The 19,189-nt window shown below is 40.9% G+C and overlaps 2 protein-coding genes across 2 annotated transcripts in view; one reads left to right on the top strand and one right to left on the bottom strand.

Moving 5' to 3' along the window:
- Window positions 1-1,087: 1,087 nt before the first annotated feature.
- The window catches only part of sardh (sarcosine dehydrogenase), a 45,545-nt gene continuing 27,443 nt past the window's right edge, over window positions 1,088-19,189 (top strand). The window contains exons 1-9 of the mRNA XM_034198124.1: window positions 1,088-1,252; window positions 3,005-3,213; window positions 3,946-4,082; window positions 4,232-4,410; window positions 5,566-5,745; window positions 7,297-7,420; window positions 7,572-7,672; window positions 9,412-9,516; window positions 17,837-17,966. Of these exons, the coding sequence (XP_034054015.1) occupies window positions 3,029-3,213; window positions 3,946-4,082; window positions 4,232-4,410; window positions 5,566-5,745; window positions 7,297-7,420; window positions 7,572-7,672; window positions 9,412-9,516; window positions 17,837-17,966 (1,141 nt within the window). The 5' untranslated portion in view covers window positions 1,088-1,252; window positions 3,005-3,028. The remainder of the gene's footprint in view (window positions 1,253-3,004; window positions 3,214-3,945; window positions 4,083-4,231; window positions 4,411-5,565; window positions 5,746-7,296; window positions 7,421-7,571; window positions 7,673-9,411; window positions 9,517-17,836; window positions 17,967-19,189) is intronic.
- Window positions 9,878-13,275, bottom strand: LOC117534086. The gene is made up of 2 exons (XM_034198125.1): window positions 10,524-13,275; window positions 9,878-10,207 (listed from the first exon to the last, which is right to left on the bottom strand). Exon 1 carries the CDS (start codon window positions 11,788-11,790, stop codon window positions 10,834-10,836), a length of 957 nt encoding a protein of 318 aa, XP_034054016.1. The 5' UTR covers window positions 11,791-13,275; the 3' UTR covers window positions 9,878-10,207; window positions 10,524-10,833.

Genomic DNA, 19,189 nt, shown 5'->3' with positions numbered 1-19,189 from the left:
CTTCAGCAGGGCCGAATTCACCATATATATATTCAGATACGCTCAAAATGTCCCCCCCCAATATATAGCCTAACTGATATAAAACAATTAAAATAAAATTGCTATGACTTTTTTATTTTGGCTATTTGTATACTTGAAAATCTTTATTTTCTTCACCAAAATGACATTTTCTTTTCATATGTAAATTGGGTCCGCCTTTGTTTGTTTATGCATACCTTTATTTTGCACGTCCGAGTCCAGCTTCAGTTAGCGTTGATGCTCCAAACAGGTCAGTCATGTTTTAATTTGCCCTCCATCAGTTCTGGTATCTTTTTCTAGTTAGCCCTAGACTATATTATTTTATTTCATAATGGTAATGTTAATGAACCCTCCGGTTTAGCTTCTTTGTGTAAATAACTTGTAGTTCTGATGTTAAAACCGAATTTTTCAGGAATAGTAGGGGAGTGATTTGTAAAATATGCATAAAGAAAAGGTAAATCTGTTTACAGTTCTGTTTCATATGGATGTTGAGAGATGTATCCATAGATTTAGTCCCTAATGTTGCTCTCAAAGTGCACCAGATTGATGCATTTAACTTCAACATTTAAAAAAAAATCATGCCCCCTGACCCCCCTAGAGGGGGTTAGGTCCACCACCTGCCCACACCCCCCGTCAAATTGTCCCACCCACATTGAGGATGCTTCCTACGGGTTTTGCCCCCACGGGCGGGGGCATGGGGTTTAACAGGTTTTAAAGTATCCCATGTGTTAGTGAATTTTTATATATTTTCCTTTAGAATGGCAGGAAATTAGTATTCAAATTTGTATTTAATTTTTGGTCCCCCCCAATGTTGACTCCATGGTTACGGCCTTGCACTCCAGAGACAAATTTAGTATCTGAGACCTATAATAAAGTATTGAAAAACAGTATAATAGACTAAAATGTGCTTGAGTCGTGTTGGGTTAAAAAAAATTATTTGATGTTTTTTCCCAATATTTGACTCCCCAACTGTGTTGTGAGCAAATTGCACGCTTCCTTTAGCACAATTTGGGCTTTCCATATACGGGGAGGGGTCAACACAGGAAGCACAACTGCACTCCCACTGCTGCTCACGTTTTCTGACAGCTACTGAACTGCAGCTCCTCAGTCACACTTTGAAACGCTGTCTATCTGCACAAGTATTCGGACATTTTCCAAGACTGCAAATCCCGTCTTTCCACAAACTGTTTGTATCGTATTTACCGGGGACGGTCGGTAAAAGGCAGAACCGAGTGTAAGTGGAAACAACTGCCTTTATATTAGGTGGAAACCGAAGTGTTCTCGACAACAAAGTTACTTTATGACTGAACGTGCATGTTTTTGTAAGGCTGTTTTGAATTCCATGCTTGTGGCGTGAGAGATCACATGGCGCGTTAGTGCCACGTTAGCTTGCAGCTGTTCAGGCTGTTTTTTGTTTTGTTTTAGGACGTAGCGTTTACATGTAGTGCATATAGTCTATTCAATGGGTTTTCTGTTATGCACTTGTGTCTGCTAACGTGCTAGTGTTTATCCTCAAGTTGTGCATAGGCTATAACTACAGTGCGTAAAAAGCGCAGGACGTAGCGGTTGCCAATGCAACAACGCTGTTTACGGTGGGAGCTACGGTGGTGGCGAAGTCGATAGGGACTTGGCTTGGCAACTGGAAGGTCACCAGTTCACGTCCCGGCAAGACCAAGTGCTACCGAGGTGTCCCTGAGCAAGGCACCGTTCCCTACACTGCTCCCCGGGCGCCGTTCAAAATGGCAGCACACTGCTCCTAACACTAGTCAAATGCAGAGAAACAATTTCCCCACGAGGGATTCATAAAAGTCCATAAAAAATAAATAAAATCTCAAGCAGCCACTGTGAAGTGTGTTGGGATTTGTTTTTCTTTTGTTTTTTAAAACCGTTTTGCTATTAGACTTTGCACAAGTAAGACAGAACAAATAAGGAATGAGCTTTTGCGCATAGACGGATAAAGTCCACAGTTGATTTAGCTCAAATTGAAGACAGGTTTAATCCAGCTAGTTCTCACCAAGTTCACAAACCAGCTAAGCAGTTATTAGTGTGGATGAGAGGGCATTTAACTTAGCAGTATTTTTACAACACTGTAATTGATTAACCGTGTTGTTTAATTCAAAGCTTAATATAATTGTATTTGATAAAGTGGCTCTGTGAACCTTAAAGTCCACAAAGAATATTATAGAGTCTTTGCTGCCTGGAATAACATTATCTCAAACCACCTGTTTAACTATTGTGCATTATATCAAACCTTTTACTTGTACACACTATAAGTACACACTATTTGCATATGTATATTTAATAACTATAAATAAGTTACATATTCTGCAACCATAACATGCTGATTTAGGATATGCATGTGTGTAATGTCATCACTTATTGTATATATAACAATAATTCCAGGCAGGGAAATTATCTATGATTTCATACACAAATACACACAAAAACATACACAATGTAAAAACACATAAAATCACATAAAACAGAACAAATATCTCTCAATTCTTACAACAAGTATTGCAATCAAATCCCTGCTGTATATTCTACGCTCCCTAATGTAATTGTACTGTTGTTTGTTGCCCACTCTAAATTAATTTGGGATAAAAGGACCTTTTGTTAATCTTATCTCTTTGGCAGGAGCATTCTAGAGCGTCACCCTGAGGGGAGCAACCTGTAAATGAAGTTTCATCACAAAACAATATGATTCTAATACATAAAGATTATTTCGAGAACAAATGAAGACATTTGCTGCAGCTATATGATTGGGTCTTGCGATGACAATTTAGTGTGCCCATTCCTTAATCACTGAATCCATTCATCAATCTAGATCCAAGGGTTGTAACACGCTTATCTTTAATGTAACCATGAAGTTCACGCATGTTTTACTGTAAAACTGTTATGAAACAGGTCATAGGATTATACAGATGATAAAATACTTGACTTTGACCTTAACAACACTGCAGCCTCACACCTACTCTCCCTTTAGGACCCTTGACTGACCACAGGGGCCATGGCCTTCCTTGGGAGCGCAGTTCGGAGGGTGGTCTCTGCAGTGCGGCCCCCTCTCTCTCCATTGAGCCGGACAACAGCTCGATCTTACAGCTCAGAGCCCACCTTGGAAAAAAGTGTTCCCTATGAGAAGACACTCAAACAAGAGGTCGGCAAGTCCTCTGGACCAACAAAGCCTTTACCCAAGTAAGCTCAGGGGATAAATAGATAGATTGTGTTAATTAATAATTTGTATTGCTCTTCAAGTATACTTCTTATTAAATTATTACTTCATGGTGGGACGATTAGGCATTAGGAATACGCACATATGAGGGTTTGTGCAATTGATCAATACATAGGACCAGTTGATGTAAGAATAATAGTCATGGTGGCCTCCACAAGGCCTGAACAGATCTCAGGTCTGAAAATGTAGATAGTTTATACAACTTTTAAACTTTTCTTTTAAAATTCAGGCAAGAAAACTACACTTTTAAAGCATAAATCTATATTTTTGGAAATGTTTTTATTTGCTTATTTTGGCAAGACATGACTAGAAGATCGATAACACTGTTGAGTATGAAACTACAGCCATTAGCCAGTTAGCTAAGTGTTAAGACTAGAAGAGGAGTAAACAGGCTAGTGTGGCAAAGTTCCACATAAAACAAGCCGCTGTTTTTACACGTTTTTTCCTTGTTATTTTAAAGGTGCATCTAGGAAGACTTTATGGTCTTTATGCTTACAGTAGCTGAACTAATCAGATTCTTGCTAACTCTTAACATAACAGACAATGTGTTACCCCCAGAAACTTTTCCTCAGCTAAAATGACCTTAAGGTTTGTCACTTGGTTTGATTCAGTGAGTGGTGTGGCTGGCATTGTCCTTGTCCCACTTTTAAAGTCATGTTTTCAGCTCACCTGTAGTTTCCTGCCACCTGCTACAGGTCAGCAGAAGCAGTGGTGATCGGAGGAGGCAGTCTGGGCTGTCAGACCATCTACCACCTGGCTAAGATGGGGATGACCAACGTAGTTCTGCTGGAGAGAGACAGACTGACTTCTGGCACCACCTGGCACACTGCAGGTAACACACTAAGTTCACTGTTACTGTTTAAACCAGTCACTCTTACTCTATACTCGATTTAGAGTATATTTACTCTCCTTACGTCAAGTGCTTAAAGTTGTATGTTCAACTGCAAACTGTACACACATCTTTCTGTCTCTGCTTACTAGGCCTGCTGTGGCAGCTCCGTCCCAGTGATGTTGAGGTGGAGCTCTTAGCCCACACCAGAAATGTGATCAGCAAAGACCTGGAGGAGGAGACAGGCCTCCACACGGGCTGGATCGAGAACGGAGGACTCTTCATTGCCTCCAACAAACAAAGGCTGGACGAGTACAAGCGCCTCATGTCGGTATGTAGTGAGATTGCTTGTCTGGCCACTAATTTGAAAATGCTAAGCTTAGAGGTAAAATATTTAGGGCTGAATAAGCAGAGGTGGAAAAAGTACCCAGATCTTGTACTTGAGTAAAAGTAGGAGTACCAGAGTTTAAGAATACTCTGTTACAAGTAAAAGTCGTCCTGCAATCAAAATGTTACTCAAGTAAAAGTACAAAAGTATGTGCATCCAAATATGCTTAAAGTACCAAAAGTAAAAGTACTCATTATGCAGATTGGCCCATTTCAGCAGAATAATGTATATTATATTGTTCTCAAAGCTGGTAGAGGTACAGCTAGTTTTAATGACTTTGTATACTGCAGGGTAGCTTGTGAATTTACTCCAGGTGGAACTAAAGTCTGATATAAGTGTTATATGTTATATTTCACGTTATATATCCAAATCTGCAAAGTAACTAAAGGTATTCAATACATGTAGTGGAGTACTGTAAAAGTAAACGATTTATTGTAGTGGGGTCGAAGTACAAAGTAGCATAGTATTGAAATACTCAAGTAAGTAGCTCAACATTTTACTTAAGTATCGTACTTGAGTAAATATACTTAGTTACTTCCCACCTCTGAGAATTAGTATAACTTGTGTAACTGGTTTTCATTTGAAACAGCATTTGAAGTACTGCATTATAACTTACCCTCCATGAAGTGTTGCATTCAGAACAACAATTATAATATCATATGAATAAAGAAAATGCAGTTTGCTCACTTAACTTTTTTTCAAGTTGGCAATCAATTATCTGAATATTGCTTTGCACAAATAAGCCATGGTAAGAGATAATATCATTAATGGTCTGCTGAATTTACAACACACTCATACTGTACATAAGAGCAGGGATAAGGCTGTGTTTACCCTGATTGTGTGTGTTTGAGGTTCAAAGTTCACTGGAAACTTCACCTAACCATTGCATGGTGTGAAACAAGGAAAAAGCAGCACACATGTTTTAGATCAACAATCTAATTAATCTCATGCTACTAGTTACTATAACTTAACTCCTCCACCATAGGCCTCTGGAAATGTTATGCAATATGTTCTCATATTATGTAAAATACACGTGATTAAACTGATCATCTCTTAAAAAGAAAATTCATGAACCATGCCATGTCCCCTCGTTTCTAGCTGGGTAAAGTTTATGGTATCGAGTCCCATGTTCTGTCACCGGCGGAGACCAAGGACCTGTACCCTCTGATGAACGTTGATGATCTGTATGGAACCCTGTATGTACCTAAAGATGGCACCATGGACCCAGCAGGCACCTGCACCACCCTGTCCAGAGCGGCCACTGCCAGGGGGGCCACGGTAATGGGCCCTGTTTATAATGCTGTGTACACAAGTTCTATTAATTGATAAATATCTGTATACTAAAGTAGTGATGGGAATTACGGCTCTTTGAAGGGAGCCGGATCTTATGGCTCTGTTCCTTTCCGAGAGCCGTTCAAAAGGGCCGTTTTTTTTTTCAAGGGGATGGGGTTAATAGGTTTATCTGCGAAAGAATCACCAAGATAATGATTGACTGTATTGCCAGAAATCTATTTTTACTCACAGAAAAGGTATAACTTGCTACATGTCTCAGCCAGCCAAACTACTACTCAAGCAACACGCGTTATGCCATCATATATGGCAAATTTGCATTCAGGAAAGCAAGTTCCTTTAAAGGCGAGTGGATTTATGGCAGGCAGACTCGGTTCCCTTCGTTCGTACCAAAGAGCCGTTCAAAAGAATCGGCTCGTTCGCGAACGTCACATCACTATACTAAAGGGAATGTTACTATTTGTAATTGCAGTCTAGTCAAACAAATTAGATATTCTTTGTAAATTGTAGCAGGATTTGAGTTTCAGTTAAGTTTTGCATACTTTTATGTGTGTTTTACATCTTGGTAATTGTTCACATTAGGTCAATCCCAGTAATCTCTCTGCAAATAGCTTGATGATAAATGCTAGAAATAATAATAATTTAATGAGGTGTAACTTTTCTGTTTGGGACATTTTGGTAGATCTTTGTCAAAGTTGGTAAATAATTCTACTTTAGTTCAGCCCGTCTACCTGCCACTCCCGTTTAGCAATCTTTTTTCTTTATAGCACCCTTATCTGAACATGAGAAAGCAGTGTAGAAAGCCATGTCACAATCTTTTGTACAGCTAAACATGTATTGCTCTTTGAACATATTACGTCTTGAATAGCAATGTGTAAATGTAACGAAACACTGTTTTAAACTAATAATAGAGTACAAAATGTAGGTTTAGGCTTTATGTTTACATGTGCATTAGTTAGAGGCAAGCCTTTTAGTGATGAGATTCTAACTTTAAGCTTAAAGGGAGCTACTTGTGGGTACTTCACAATGATAACGCAAACTGCACAGCTTTCCAGGAAATCTCAGATCACATGTACTTTCAGATAACTACTACATGTGTGTATAGCATTTTAAAAGTATTTTACAACCTACAATACTGTAGTAGTTCTAACCTGTAAGAAACGGTGATAATATGAAGCGGACTATGGCAAAATGGAGAAGAGTGATTGATTCAGTAAATTGAACCCCTGCCGCTGTAACTGCAACATTGGATAACATAGAATAGAATTGGGAGGGATGAAACCCTCTTTAATGGTCACACATGCAGAGCACACAGCACACACAGTGACATTTGTTCTCTGCATTTAACCCATCCTAGTACCAGGAGTCTAGTACTACAGTAGGAGCAGTGGGCAGCTGTTGTACAGCGCCATACGTGAATATACGTAGATATTAAAGGGCTCTAATATTAATGTTTCATACAGAAAGTCTCTACACTACAAACAGGGCTTGGTGCAAATCGGATTAATTCATTATCTTTATTGTTTTTCTTTACATCAGGTGATTGAGAACTGCCCTGTGAGTGGTATCCAAGTGCGGACTGATGACCTCGGTGTTAAGAGGGTGAAGGCAGTGGAGACCCCTCATGGGACCATTGAGACATCTTGTGTGGTAAACTGCGCAGGTGAGAATCTGACGCCTAACTATTCATCCAAACTAAAGATTAAAAGCTTTTTGGTTTTATTTGACATGTAAATTAAACATTCTTATGTGTTAATCTACATTTAAAGGGGGCTTTTTCTATTACATGTTTTCTCTCTGTGTGTTATATGCAGGTGTGTGGGCCCCCAAGCTGGGAGAGATGGCTGGAGTAAAGGTTCCTCTTGTTGCGATGCATCATGCCTATGTGGTGACAGAGAGAATTGAAGGCATACAGGTAGGTTCATGATGTACTGTATTATAGTAAGAATAAAACAACCATTAGCACAATGTTCTTTGACACAAAACTTGTTCCACATAAAGTGGGACCAAAAAGTTCAGCAAGTCTGTATTCATGCTTACTTTTATTTAAACTTAGAATCTTCAAAGTGGGTTTTATTAACCAAATGAATTTATACTATGATAATTTGTGTACTTTCATTTTATGGGAGACACTTGTATTAGTATGTTAACCTAGGTGCCTTCTCCTTTTTCCAAAATAAGGCTACTTGGATTTCTCTGACTATTTAATTCCTTGTGGGAGCCGGAATACCTTCTTATGTCTGTATCATGTCAGTATGACCAGCAGGGGGCACTGTGACCTAATATGTTTACACCTGTAATGGTACAGGATGCTTTTAGTGAGTGCTGGAATGAGATGTGTGTGTTTCTATGAGAGGGAAAAGGATAGTGTCTTGTTTGTGTACTTTAATGCTGAAAACGTTTGCCTTGGGGAGGCAGATATACATGATCCACTGTACCTCTGATTGTTGATCTAGTGCATGTTAGTTTTAGTTAGCACACACACACACACACACACACACACACACACACACACACACACACACACACACACACACACACACACACACACACACACACACACACACACACCCTCTAGAGGCCAGTGGTTTTAGGGGGGCTGTCAGAGCTTCTCTGTGTTATGTAGTTTAAGAGCAGCTTAACCAGCATTACTGCTACATCATGTACATACAGACATCAGCCCACACTCACACACCATGCCCTGCCGTCAGAGAATCTGTTCTCATCGGGGTGTCCAACTTGTCAGGTCAAGCATCTCTGTCGACCACATGTCTGTGTGTGACTAGATGAGTTACTGTGGAGGGTTTAAATGTATGTTTTTATCTGTGTGAGTGCATAAAGGACAGTATATTGATCACAACAAGCTGCCTGACTGTAAGCAGCGCTAAAGAGAGGGAAGCAGTTTGGATATTATTACATGTAGAGCTCTCTTTTTAAATGTCAGCTTGGTATTTCGCTTTTGTACCCAGAGAGCCAATTTACTTTGGATTGACAAGCACTCGTGACAAGATAAAAAACAAACAAAGGGTAAAACATACTTAAAGTGTACTAATTCATTAGACACTTCTACAAGAATATGTATTCAGTCTGGAGGAGGATGAATGCTTCCCCCTTTTGAAAGAGGATTTCATGGTGTGTCAGTAGCTGCCATACCATACCTAAAGAAACTCTATGGTTTGTTAAGGCATGTCATGGTATATGGCACTGAGGCATATTTTTACGGTTGTTATGTTGCATATTTTCTACCCTTTCTGTACGTCTCTGTAAAGTACCAAAAATACTAGAAATCCTCAGAGAATTTGGTAAACAGCATGGTAATTATCTTTTTCGTTTCAGCAGATTTTTTGTTTCGGTTTCCTTGTGATAAGCAGTTATGTTGAAATTAGTAGTCCAATTAGTTTGTTGGTTGACAAAGTCATTCAAGAATTTTGGTTCCAATTTTACTATAATTGTAATCCATTACCTGGAAGTATATGCTGTTTTTGTTTTACAGTTTTAGCGGCTATAAAACTAAATATTGAATTTCTTAGATTCTGAAATAATCCCCCTCTTGTTCATGCATATGAATCTTCCCATCATATTGTCATTACATCAGAATATGAATAGATTAATCCATGTTTTAAATGTTTCCAACTTTATCTTTGCTCTGTGCAGAACATGCCGAATGTCAGGGACCATGATGCATCAGTGTACCTGCGCCTCCAAGGTGACGCCCTTTCTGTGGGTGGTTATGAACAGAACCCCGTCTTCTGGGATGAGGTGAGCTTGCATATTATTTCAAATGTTAACCGTATTATATCAATAGCTTTGAGACTTCAGATTGACTGTCTATGTGCGTGATTGAGATTGATGGCACACATTTGTCGGGTTTGACACAAAATCAAATACTTTAATTAGGAAGCTAAATAGGGTTCAATCAATCAATGTTTATTTATATAGCCCAATATCACAAATGTTACATTTGTCTCAGTGGACTTCACAGTTTGTACAGAATATCAGTATGACAATACGACACCCTGTCCTTAGACCCTCACATCGTACAAGGAAAAACTTCCAAAAAAAGAAAAAACCCACAGTTTAAAGGGGAAAATGGGAGAAACCTCAGGGAGAGCAACAGAGGAGGGATCCCTCTCCCAGGACAGACAGACGTGCAATAGATGCCGTGTGTACATCTAAAAGATAATACATTTAAATGTCATGGCTTGGCTCTCAGCCACAACAAACGCGTGACAGAAAACGAGGGCGTGAATAGGAAACAAGAGTGTATTCACTGCTGCTGAAGGACACAAACCGGCGAAACAAACTACGAAACAAGAGGTCAGCTGGTCGTGGCAGCTCTTCGCGCTGCGTCCTCCTGCCAGAGCGAGAGCGAGATCCGGCCCGGTCCTTTATCCAGCTAGCTCCAGCCGCCAGGTGTCCTCAATCCCAGCTGATAGCCCAAAGGGAAAACCTTAAAGGAACATACACACACCAGAGATAACAAGGCAGGGGTCGTCACACCCCGCCCCTTAAAGTCGGTGTCCCCAGGACCACCGGCACACCAACCCTGACAAAACAAAAAAAACACCAGTAATGAACAACAAAAATACCAGACATACGGCACCCCACTTCCAACAAAACCAACAATTGCAACATGCAACCCTCAAACTGCCAGCCGCTCCTCCCACATCTTTAGCAACACAGGTAAGCAACCTGAGAAGCACACTTTAAAAAGGATGGGCAGAGCGAGAACGATTTATCAAACAGTATGACAGACAATACATTACCGTCACGGCCCATGCTTCCTCAGTTGTAGCAGTTAGTTTCACTGGCTTTACTGCAATGCACCGCCACGTGGCCAATGTCGCCACACCTGTAACATTTCACCCTACTGCAACGTCTCTGGATGTGACCAAGCCCACCGCAGGAATAGCACTTCCGGTCGTTGGCATGCCCACAGTCACGAGCCATGTGTCCTTGGTCTCCACACCAATAGCAGGACATTTCCTTGCCTCTTCCTCGACCCCTGTTGCCGCCGCCACGACCACCATCAACGCCGCCACGACCACTTTGACTAGTGGGACAATGCTTGGTCTTCTATTTTCTAAACATGTTTTTGTCCATAGCACGAGTGATCACACCAGAGGGTGTGACGTCTGCCAACACTGTAGAGCTCTCCTCAGACCTTGACTCAATCGGACCGCCAGTCACTAAAAGCACAGGGGGAACATCAGTCCAGACTCTGCTACCTGCCAAACCGTTGCCCAGGATGAACTGTATCCCCTCGATTGGCAAAGCTGGACGTACACCAACAGCCACCTCACCCTTAACAAGACCACAGTCAATATACATCCTATGAACAGGAATAGGAAGAACTTTTAATCCCAGTCCCCTACTCAGAAGGGTGTCACCAGTGTCACTTTCATAAGACAGAGGCAAAACAGAGTCAACAATATAGGAGTCAAAAGCCCCTGTGTCTCGCAAGATTTTGATTGGAACTCTGACATTACTACCTACCAATGACACCAAGCCGTCTCGTATAAATGGAGCATAAGATGCCAAAACCTCAGATCCACCTAAGTGGGATGTAAGCACATCGGCAACACCACTGCTTTCCACAGGCGCAGCCATCGCAACAGGCCCAACAAAATATCTTCCTCCCTCAGATTTTGCTCTAAGCGCAGGACAGTCTGCCTTCCAATGGCCTTTTTCGCAACAGTAGTGGCAAATATCATTATTATCCACCTCAGATTTGACCAAACCCAAGTTCCTTGGCTCTATCCCAAATGAACCAACCTTTCTACTTCCCTCAAAAACAGCCAGGGCCCCAGAGCGCCCTCCGAACCTGCTCTTATGAAGCAACACAAACTCATCAGCTGCCACAGCAGCTTCAGCCGCAGAAGTGACCCTGTGTTCTGTTATGTAAGTAGCAATCTTGTCTGGAAGAATATTTTTTAACTGTTCCAAAGTCATGAGCTCACACAAATCGTCAAAAGTAGTGACGTCAAGAGCAGTTAACCAACGCTTAAAATGAACAGACAAATCCCTCGCCATCTCCACATATGTTTGATCTTATTTTTGCTCAAAGGACCTACAACGCTGTCGATAGGCCTCTGGCACCAGTTCATATGCTCTAAGCACCGCCGATTTTATTTTACTATAGCTAGAGCTATCCTCAAGACATAAGGAGGAATATGCTGACTGCGCTCTCCCTGTGAGAACACACTGAAGCATCAGAGCGCAGTCCGCATCAGGCCAATCTCTAGCCCTAGCGACACGATCAAAAAGCAAAACAAAAGTGTCAGGATCACTTTCATTAAATTGCGGTAACAAGCGCAAGTTGTTAGCATCGAACCGATGAGGAGACCTGGGCACCTGTTCACCGCACCATCTCTGACCATAGAAAGACGTTGTCCTTCCATATCCAGTTTGGCTCTCTCAGTCTCCTGCCGCATCCGCTCCACTGCAATTTCCTTTTCACACTCCATCTCATACCTCATTTTGTCATGACTCAGCTGCAACAATAACATCTCCTTCTGCTGCTCAAACGACAGTGAACTAGCCTGAAAAAGAGGTTTTAACAAAACCCCCTCTTCCTTTGCAGCAAACACTCCTGTCTCACTTAATGTCGACACTATAGAGTCTTTTATGTTGTCTTTCACCCTTCTATCACCGACAATAGACACAGAGAAATGCTCAGCAATTAAGAGCAGCTGCTCTCTTGAGAAAGTGGCAAGAGACTCCTGAGACGGAGCTTCAATAAATGCCTCTACGTCAGCCATCTTAATTTACACCGACCCCTCACCGGAACACAACACCGGACCTTTAAACCGAAAGAAGAGAACAAAAACAAAAACAAAAACCAACCGGACAGATACCACCACGTTTATTATGCGTCCAAAGTGGAACACTCATTTTTTGATTGGAGTTTCCCCACTAACTCACCATCCCACTGACTAATCTCCTCCCTAGTCTTCATGCAGTTACTTGTGGTGGGTATTTATGCACTGGAGACCGCTAATCCAGCAAAGCGACTAGCAAGCTAGCAACACTACTGAGACCACGGCCATGCTCCCAAGCCAAGGCTTCAACCACTTTCTCCGCAACACTACACACCCCGCTCAACGATCCCAAGGGAACCGCCGCTTAACCTGCCAGGGAAAACTCCGCACCGTTCTGCACTGCTCCACATGCAACGCACCAACCAACCCACACAAATCTCACCTATCCGTTGCTGTATCACAGATAAAAAGAAGTGGACGAGCCCCCAGCTGTCATGGCTCTCAGCCACAACAAACGCGCGACAGAAAACGAGGGCGTGAATAGGAAACAATAGTGTATTCACTGCTGCTGAAGGACACAAACCGGCGAAACAAACTACGAAACAAGAGGTCAGCTGGTCGTGGCAGCTCTTCGCGCTGCGTCCTCCTGCCAGAGCGAGAGCGAGATCCGGCCCGGTCCTTTATCCAGCTAGCTCCAGCCGCCAGGTGTCCTCAATCCCAGCTGATAGCCCAAAGGGAAAACCTTAAAGGAACATACACACACCAGAGATAACAAGGAAGGGGTCGTCACAACAACATAGGTAGACCAAATGTTTGGAAATGCACGTGTCTATAGTAAGAAGATGAATCCACAATGATGTCATCAATCCTGTGGGAGCCATCAGGGAAGTAGTATGATGAAAGTCAGGTAGGACCACAGTGATAGGTTCAGCCACGACTCGAAATCTAGGACTCAGATCAGGACTCAGGACTCAGGACTCAGGATCATCAATGACTCCGGATCCCGGCGTATATAGACACCAAAAAGAAATACATTTGGGGAAGCTGGGTTAATCGGAACATGAGAGTACACAGGTACAGACAGAGAGAAGGAAGAAGTAAGGTGTCCCTCGACAAACTAAGCCTATATCAGCAAAACTAGGGGCTGAATCTAATCAGCCCTAACTATAAGCTTTATCAAAAAGGAAGGTCTTAAGCGCACTCTTAAAAACGGATATGGTGTCTGCCGCCCGAACACAAACTGGAAGCTGATTCCACAAAAGTGGAGCTTGATAGGAAAAGGCTCTGGCTCCCATTGTACTTTTAGAGACTCTAGGAACAACCAACAACCCTGCATTCTTGGAACGCAATGCCCTAGTAGGACAGTAGGGTATAATGAGTTCTTTAAGGTAAGATGGCGCCTGCCCATTAAGGGCTTTGTAGGCGAGAAGAATAATTTTAAATTATATCCTGTGTTCTATAGGGAGCCAGTGTAAGGTAGCCAGAACAGGAGTAATGTGGTCCCTTTTCCTAACTCTGGTTAGTACACGAGCTGCAGCATTTTGAATCAGCTGAAGCGACTTGACTGACTTCTTGGTACACCCTGATAATAAAGAGTTACAATAATCCAGCCTTGAAGTAACAAATGCATGGACTAGTTTGACTGGTTAAATCCCTTTTTACACTTTGACAGTTTAACATAATCTTTTTAAGTCTGTTATTCGTTCTGTCTTCATCAGCCGCTGCTGTAATAGCTTTGAGATCAAGCTGTATTATAACATGACTCATAAACTGTGAGGGTTAGTTCACTATAATCTACCAGTGGTTAAGAGAAGAAATACATTTCCATTATTTCAATATCATAGTATCATGAAAAAGTATTACTCGATTTCAAGTAAAAGTCCTGCATTAAAATGGTTTCTGAAATATATTTTTAAAAAGTGTTGCCGCCAAATGTAAATAAAAGAAAATGTGTCACATTTTTGGAAATGAGCTTTGCTTTCTTGCCAATAAATGGATACAAATATTGATACTGCTCATCTCTGTAGCATGGAGGCTAGTTAAGCTTCAAGACGGGAAGTAAGGGCAGCTAGCCTTGCTCGCGTTTAAGTAATCTATAAAGCTCACTAAGAGAACAATAGTTCCCCTTTTGGTGTAATCAAATTTCAAAAACTGAAATGTAAAAGTCATGTTGTGGTTTTTTCATTGAGAATATGTTTCTCTGTGTTTCCAGTTTTTGCTCTAAGCTAACTGACTTCTTGTTTGAGCTTCATATTTGGAATACAAACATATGAGCTTTATTGATTTTCTCATCTGACTCTTGGCAAAAAGGTGTATAAGCGTGATTCATATTTTAAAGTATGTAGCTCAACAAGGGGAAACCGCTAGCTACCTTGCCCTTAACCAAAGTAAAAATATGCCTACTTAGTTAAAAGCTGACTTATTTAAACAATGTATCTCATTTGGTTGGATGACACATGAAAAGCAAAGTGACAATGAAAATGTGTGGTTTGTAGTGGGAGTTGTGTGCTGGAAAAAGAATATCAAACTTGTATTTGTGAATAAAAATTATTACGCAGAAAGAGTGCAAGTTTGCTAAGTACTACACATTACCTGGCAGTGCATTCAGACAAGGTTGTTATGCCGAATAGAAAAGGATGCATAAGGTTTTTTGTTCAGCACTAATGACAGCCTAATGGGTTCTGTGTTTTTGGAAGGCACTGTGAGGGCTTGTTATCAAATTTGCATTAGAAAAGCTTTTATACAAAAGGGTTTTTATAGAAAGATACTTGGCAAGGTAAGCTATCAAAAAAGTATTGTTGTCATTCATGTCGAAACACCAGATATCTCATTTTGAATAGGCGGATTGAGGAGCATAACACATCCTCCCAAGGAGATGCACCCATTGATTTTAATGACCCAGTAGCTGTTATTTTTTAGCTACACCAACAAACCTCTTAATCTTAGCTCCACTAATGGTGACATGGCTTTTTATTGGAACATAAAAACCAAAGCATTTATGTCAAAGACTGAAATCTCAAAAGGCTGTGAAGATTATTCCAAAAACTCTAAAATGTGATTGTTCAGGCAGTTCTTTTATCCACAGAATGAATGTTTCAAGGGGTCGTTTAAAACGACAGATAGTTTTGGGTTTTATGGATGTGTACTTGGTCTCAAGGACAGATTTTTAGAGCAGTTTTTTAACTAGGCTGGCAGCTTTGGTGGCTGGCATCTCCTGGTATCCAACAATTATACATATTCCCTTAATTGAATGCTGTAAATGCTCAAGTAATCTTAAAATGCAATTAAATTAAGGGCCCATACCATTCATAAGTAATGATTACTACCTATTTAACCTGTTCATTGTTAATAATCAGCCATGTCAGTAACTGCAATTCAATATATATTGGATTATATATTTAAACATTTGAATTTAAATATTTATCAGCTCCAAAAAGTAAAAACTACAAGGGCCCTCGGAGAGAACAGACCTTCGTCAATTCCTTTACATAAGATCAATATTTGAGTTTCCACCCCTTGATTCAGATTTGATCCAAAGTTAAATGAATTCTTCCTCGACCCATGCTTCACTCTTTCACTAACTGAAAGTTGTTTTCCATAATCCGGCTGACAAACACAACAAACCAAATTTAAATTCATAATATCCTGAGCAGAGGTAAATATGTTGTCTCGGTTTTTCTAAAAGGCACCAGACGGGGTTTTTGCGGGACACTAATAACACTGACTTTATGACTTTCCGCCTTTCCGCCTGGCTGTCTACAGACTCCTCAGTGCTTTTTACATTTTAGAGGATTTCTTTGTGCAGTAGCAGCTCCTTTTGTTCTCGTTCTGCAGCTGAGCGTTACTTTGATGTCTTGAGGTGAATGGAGGAAGAAAGAGGAGATACAGAAAGGAGAATTAGCGGGGAGACAGAGAGAATAGAGAAAGCCTTCTGAGTGAAGATGAGCAGGATCGATGGCTTGGGAGGCATTGAGAGAAGTGTGGTGTCTAGGACAAATAACGCTGCTCCTTAGATACTCTGCTTGAGTGTCAGTCCTTGGTAATAATGCAGAAATTCTTTGTTCACATGAAAGCAGCTACTGTCATCCCTGTGACATTTAAGTCTTAATCAGAACTGAAAGTGAACGCGCTGACGCTAATTGTAAAGCCATAGGAAGTGTTTTCTTGCTCTACCTTCCTGTCTAGCTCCTGACTTAAGGTTCACTTATATTTAACAGTGTAAGTTGCTGTTATTTGGTATGATATGTCAGCAATGTCTCAGAAAGCAGTCACCCTCTGAAAGTAAAAGCTGAATGACTGAAATTCCAGTGCAGAGGTACTCGGATCATTGCCAGTGTACATGAAGATATGCATGACTGATCAAATCATTGCAAATAGCATGAGCTGATGTGCTGGAATTTTATTTTGTACACCCTAAATCAGTCAGATTAGTGTAGGAGGGGAACATTTGAAGGCGAGGCGGTCATCACTGCCCAGTATGAGATGTAAAAGCATTTGAGCCAGGCTGAAGGAGGTGAAGTCCAGATGGGAGTAAATGAACGCTTGGACAGGAAATAGAGAGGGGTTCGACATATTTATATTCCCTGGTGGGAAAGAGTCGATTCAACAGATGCTACAGGACTGTGCTGACTTACTCACACAGTCGGTGGTCTACAGGCTTATGCTGTCACAGTGTTCTTGTCACCAGTGATGAGGAAGAAAAAGGGAAGAGCACATCTTGATGACATTGGCTTCATGGTGATGCACCAACATTACACATCCAACCATCCACTGCGGTAGAGCAGAATCATGTTGTGTGGAAATAAATCAAACAGCTAGACCTGAGTATTTTGTTTATATATTTTTTAAATGGACCTAATCAAAATGTCTATAATGTCGATGTTCCAAATAACAATATGAGATGGAGTTCACCCCTAGTTATGGACCTACAGGGAAAGGTGGAGACCCGTCAGTGTTTACTACTTGTTTACTGCTGCCCCCAAGTGGCCAAACAAATCAGTTATTCCAGCCTGGACTATATCTGTTATTTTTTAGTCAAATCTGAAGAGAAAATGCACAAATACACAATCTTCTACACATGCACTCAGTAATCAACCTGTGAGTGCTCAATCAGTTGCTCATTTACATTTTCAAAAAATTGATCTCTTGATCTTTCTTGATGGAAGATTCACCCCTTTGCTGGAGCACCTGTTTCTGAAGATCACTGTGTTCCTGCAGAATGTCATTAACTTGAACAGTGATTCTTAGAAAAACATCCAAAGATGGCCAGAATTAGAAAACTAAGTCCTCACGTACATTACTGCTGTTTTATTTCCCAGGTGTCCGATAACTTTGTCTTCAGCCTGTTTGACCTGGACTGGGATGTATTCACGCAACATATTGAGGGTGCCATCAACAGAGTTCCTGCTCTGGAGCAGACTGGCATCAAGTCCACCGTCTGTGGACCAGGTACTAGCACACACACAGACACACACAGATACACACAGTATTTCCACAAAATCATCATTTTTTATTAAAAATCCTGCATGCACATTTTCTAACAGTAAGTTTTAAAACCAGGATCAAGCAACCTTCAATGGTTAAATTAGACGCATTCAAATGAATAGAATGTGTACATCTGTGGAATACCTTATGCACCGCTGTACTGTATTTGCTCATGAATATATAACCTAGCAGGCTATGAATGTTTGTAGAGGAGCCTGAGTTTTTATCCAGGCAATATCAGGTTTCGATAGTGGTTGAGTAAGCCAATCTGTGGCTAGCCTGAATAGTTTCAGTATCGAATTGGGTTTTTCATCATCATAGTGTGATGCAGCTGTTTTCGAGAGACAAAATTACAACCAAAGGATGAATGACCAGAAAAAGAAAAGACAATTGAAAACATTAATGCATACTTAAAGGTGGGGTAGGTAATTTTGGAGAAACCAGCTCGAGTGCGCTAGAATTTGAAAATACACAGCCGGAAAAAATCTGCCACTTCCTTACAGAGCCCCTCCTCCAACACACACGAACGTGCACATGACCAATGAGGGCACGAGATAAGTTTGTGCACAGATGGAAGGCTGACAGGCAGGTAGGCCATCCAGTTACTTTAGCCGGGCCGGCTCAAATGATTGGTTGTACTTTTTACAGTACTACGGCTTCCACAGATGACATGTTTGTATGGATTTTTTGTCAAAGCATTTAAGATATTCATTGCTATCGGGATGTTAAGAGCATTCCATGGAATATAACAACAAGTGTATCTCGAGCCGTTTCTCAAACTTACCTACCCCACCTTTAAAGGAATAGAAAAACATAAGAAGAGGAGAGGGGAGAGTTGAAAATGTAGTGAGTGGCGAGAAAAACAGAAGTCAAGGGGGAGAGAGCTCCGATGAAAGAGAAACAAAAATGATGGATTTTATCAAAGTTGTTGCATGCAGAGCATCTCCTTGGCAGTGACCCTCGCTTTGAGGCCGGCTTTTGTTTCATTTGAAGTTTTGAATAATAATAGTGCGCTTTCTTCAAATCCTGCATTGATATTGAGTCATTAGGTCACATGATATGAAAGCTATCTAATAAAGAAGTAGCTGAAATGTTATTAAAATATTCATATAAAATAGGAAAACCCTATGCTATTGAAAAGATCGAATATTAAGCAAATTACATGGTAGCTATTTAAAAAACTAAAA

This window comes from Gymnodraco acuticeps, unplaced genomic scaffold (genome assembly GCF_902827175.1).
Source record: "Gymnodraco acuticeps unplaced genomic scaffold, fGymAcu1.1, whole genome shotgun sequence".
NCBI classification, from domain to species: domain Eukaryota; kingdom Metazoa; phylum Chordata; class Actinopteri; order Perciformes; family Bathydraconidae; genus Gymnodraco; species Gymnodraco acuticeps.
This window is presented reverse-complemented; position numbering and strand designations above follow the sequence as displayed.

What these genes read in the sequence shown, in the direction of transcription:
- LOC117534086 (XM_034198125.1), bottom strand. Translation starts at nt 11,790, where the DNA reads ATGGCGAGGGATTTGTCTGTTCATTTTAAGCGTTGGTTAACTGCTCTT.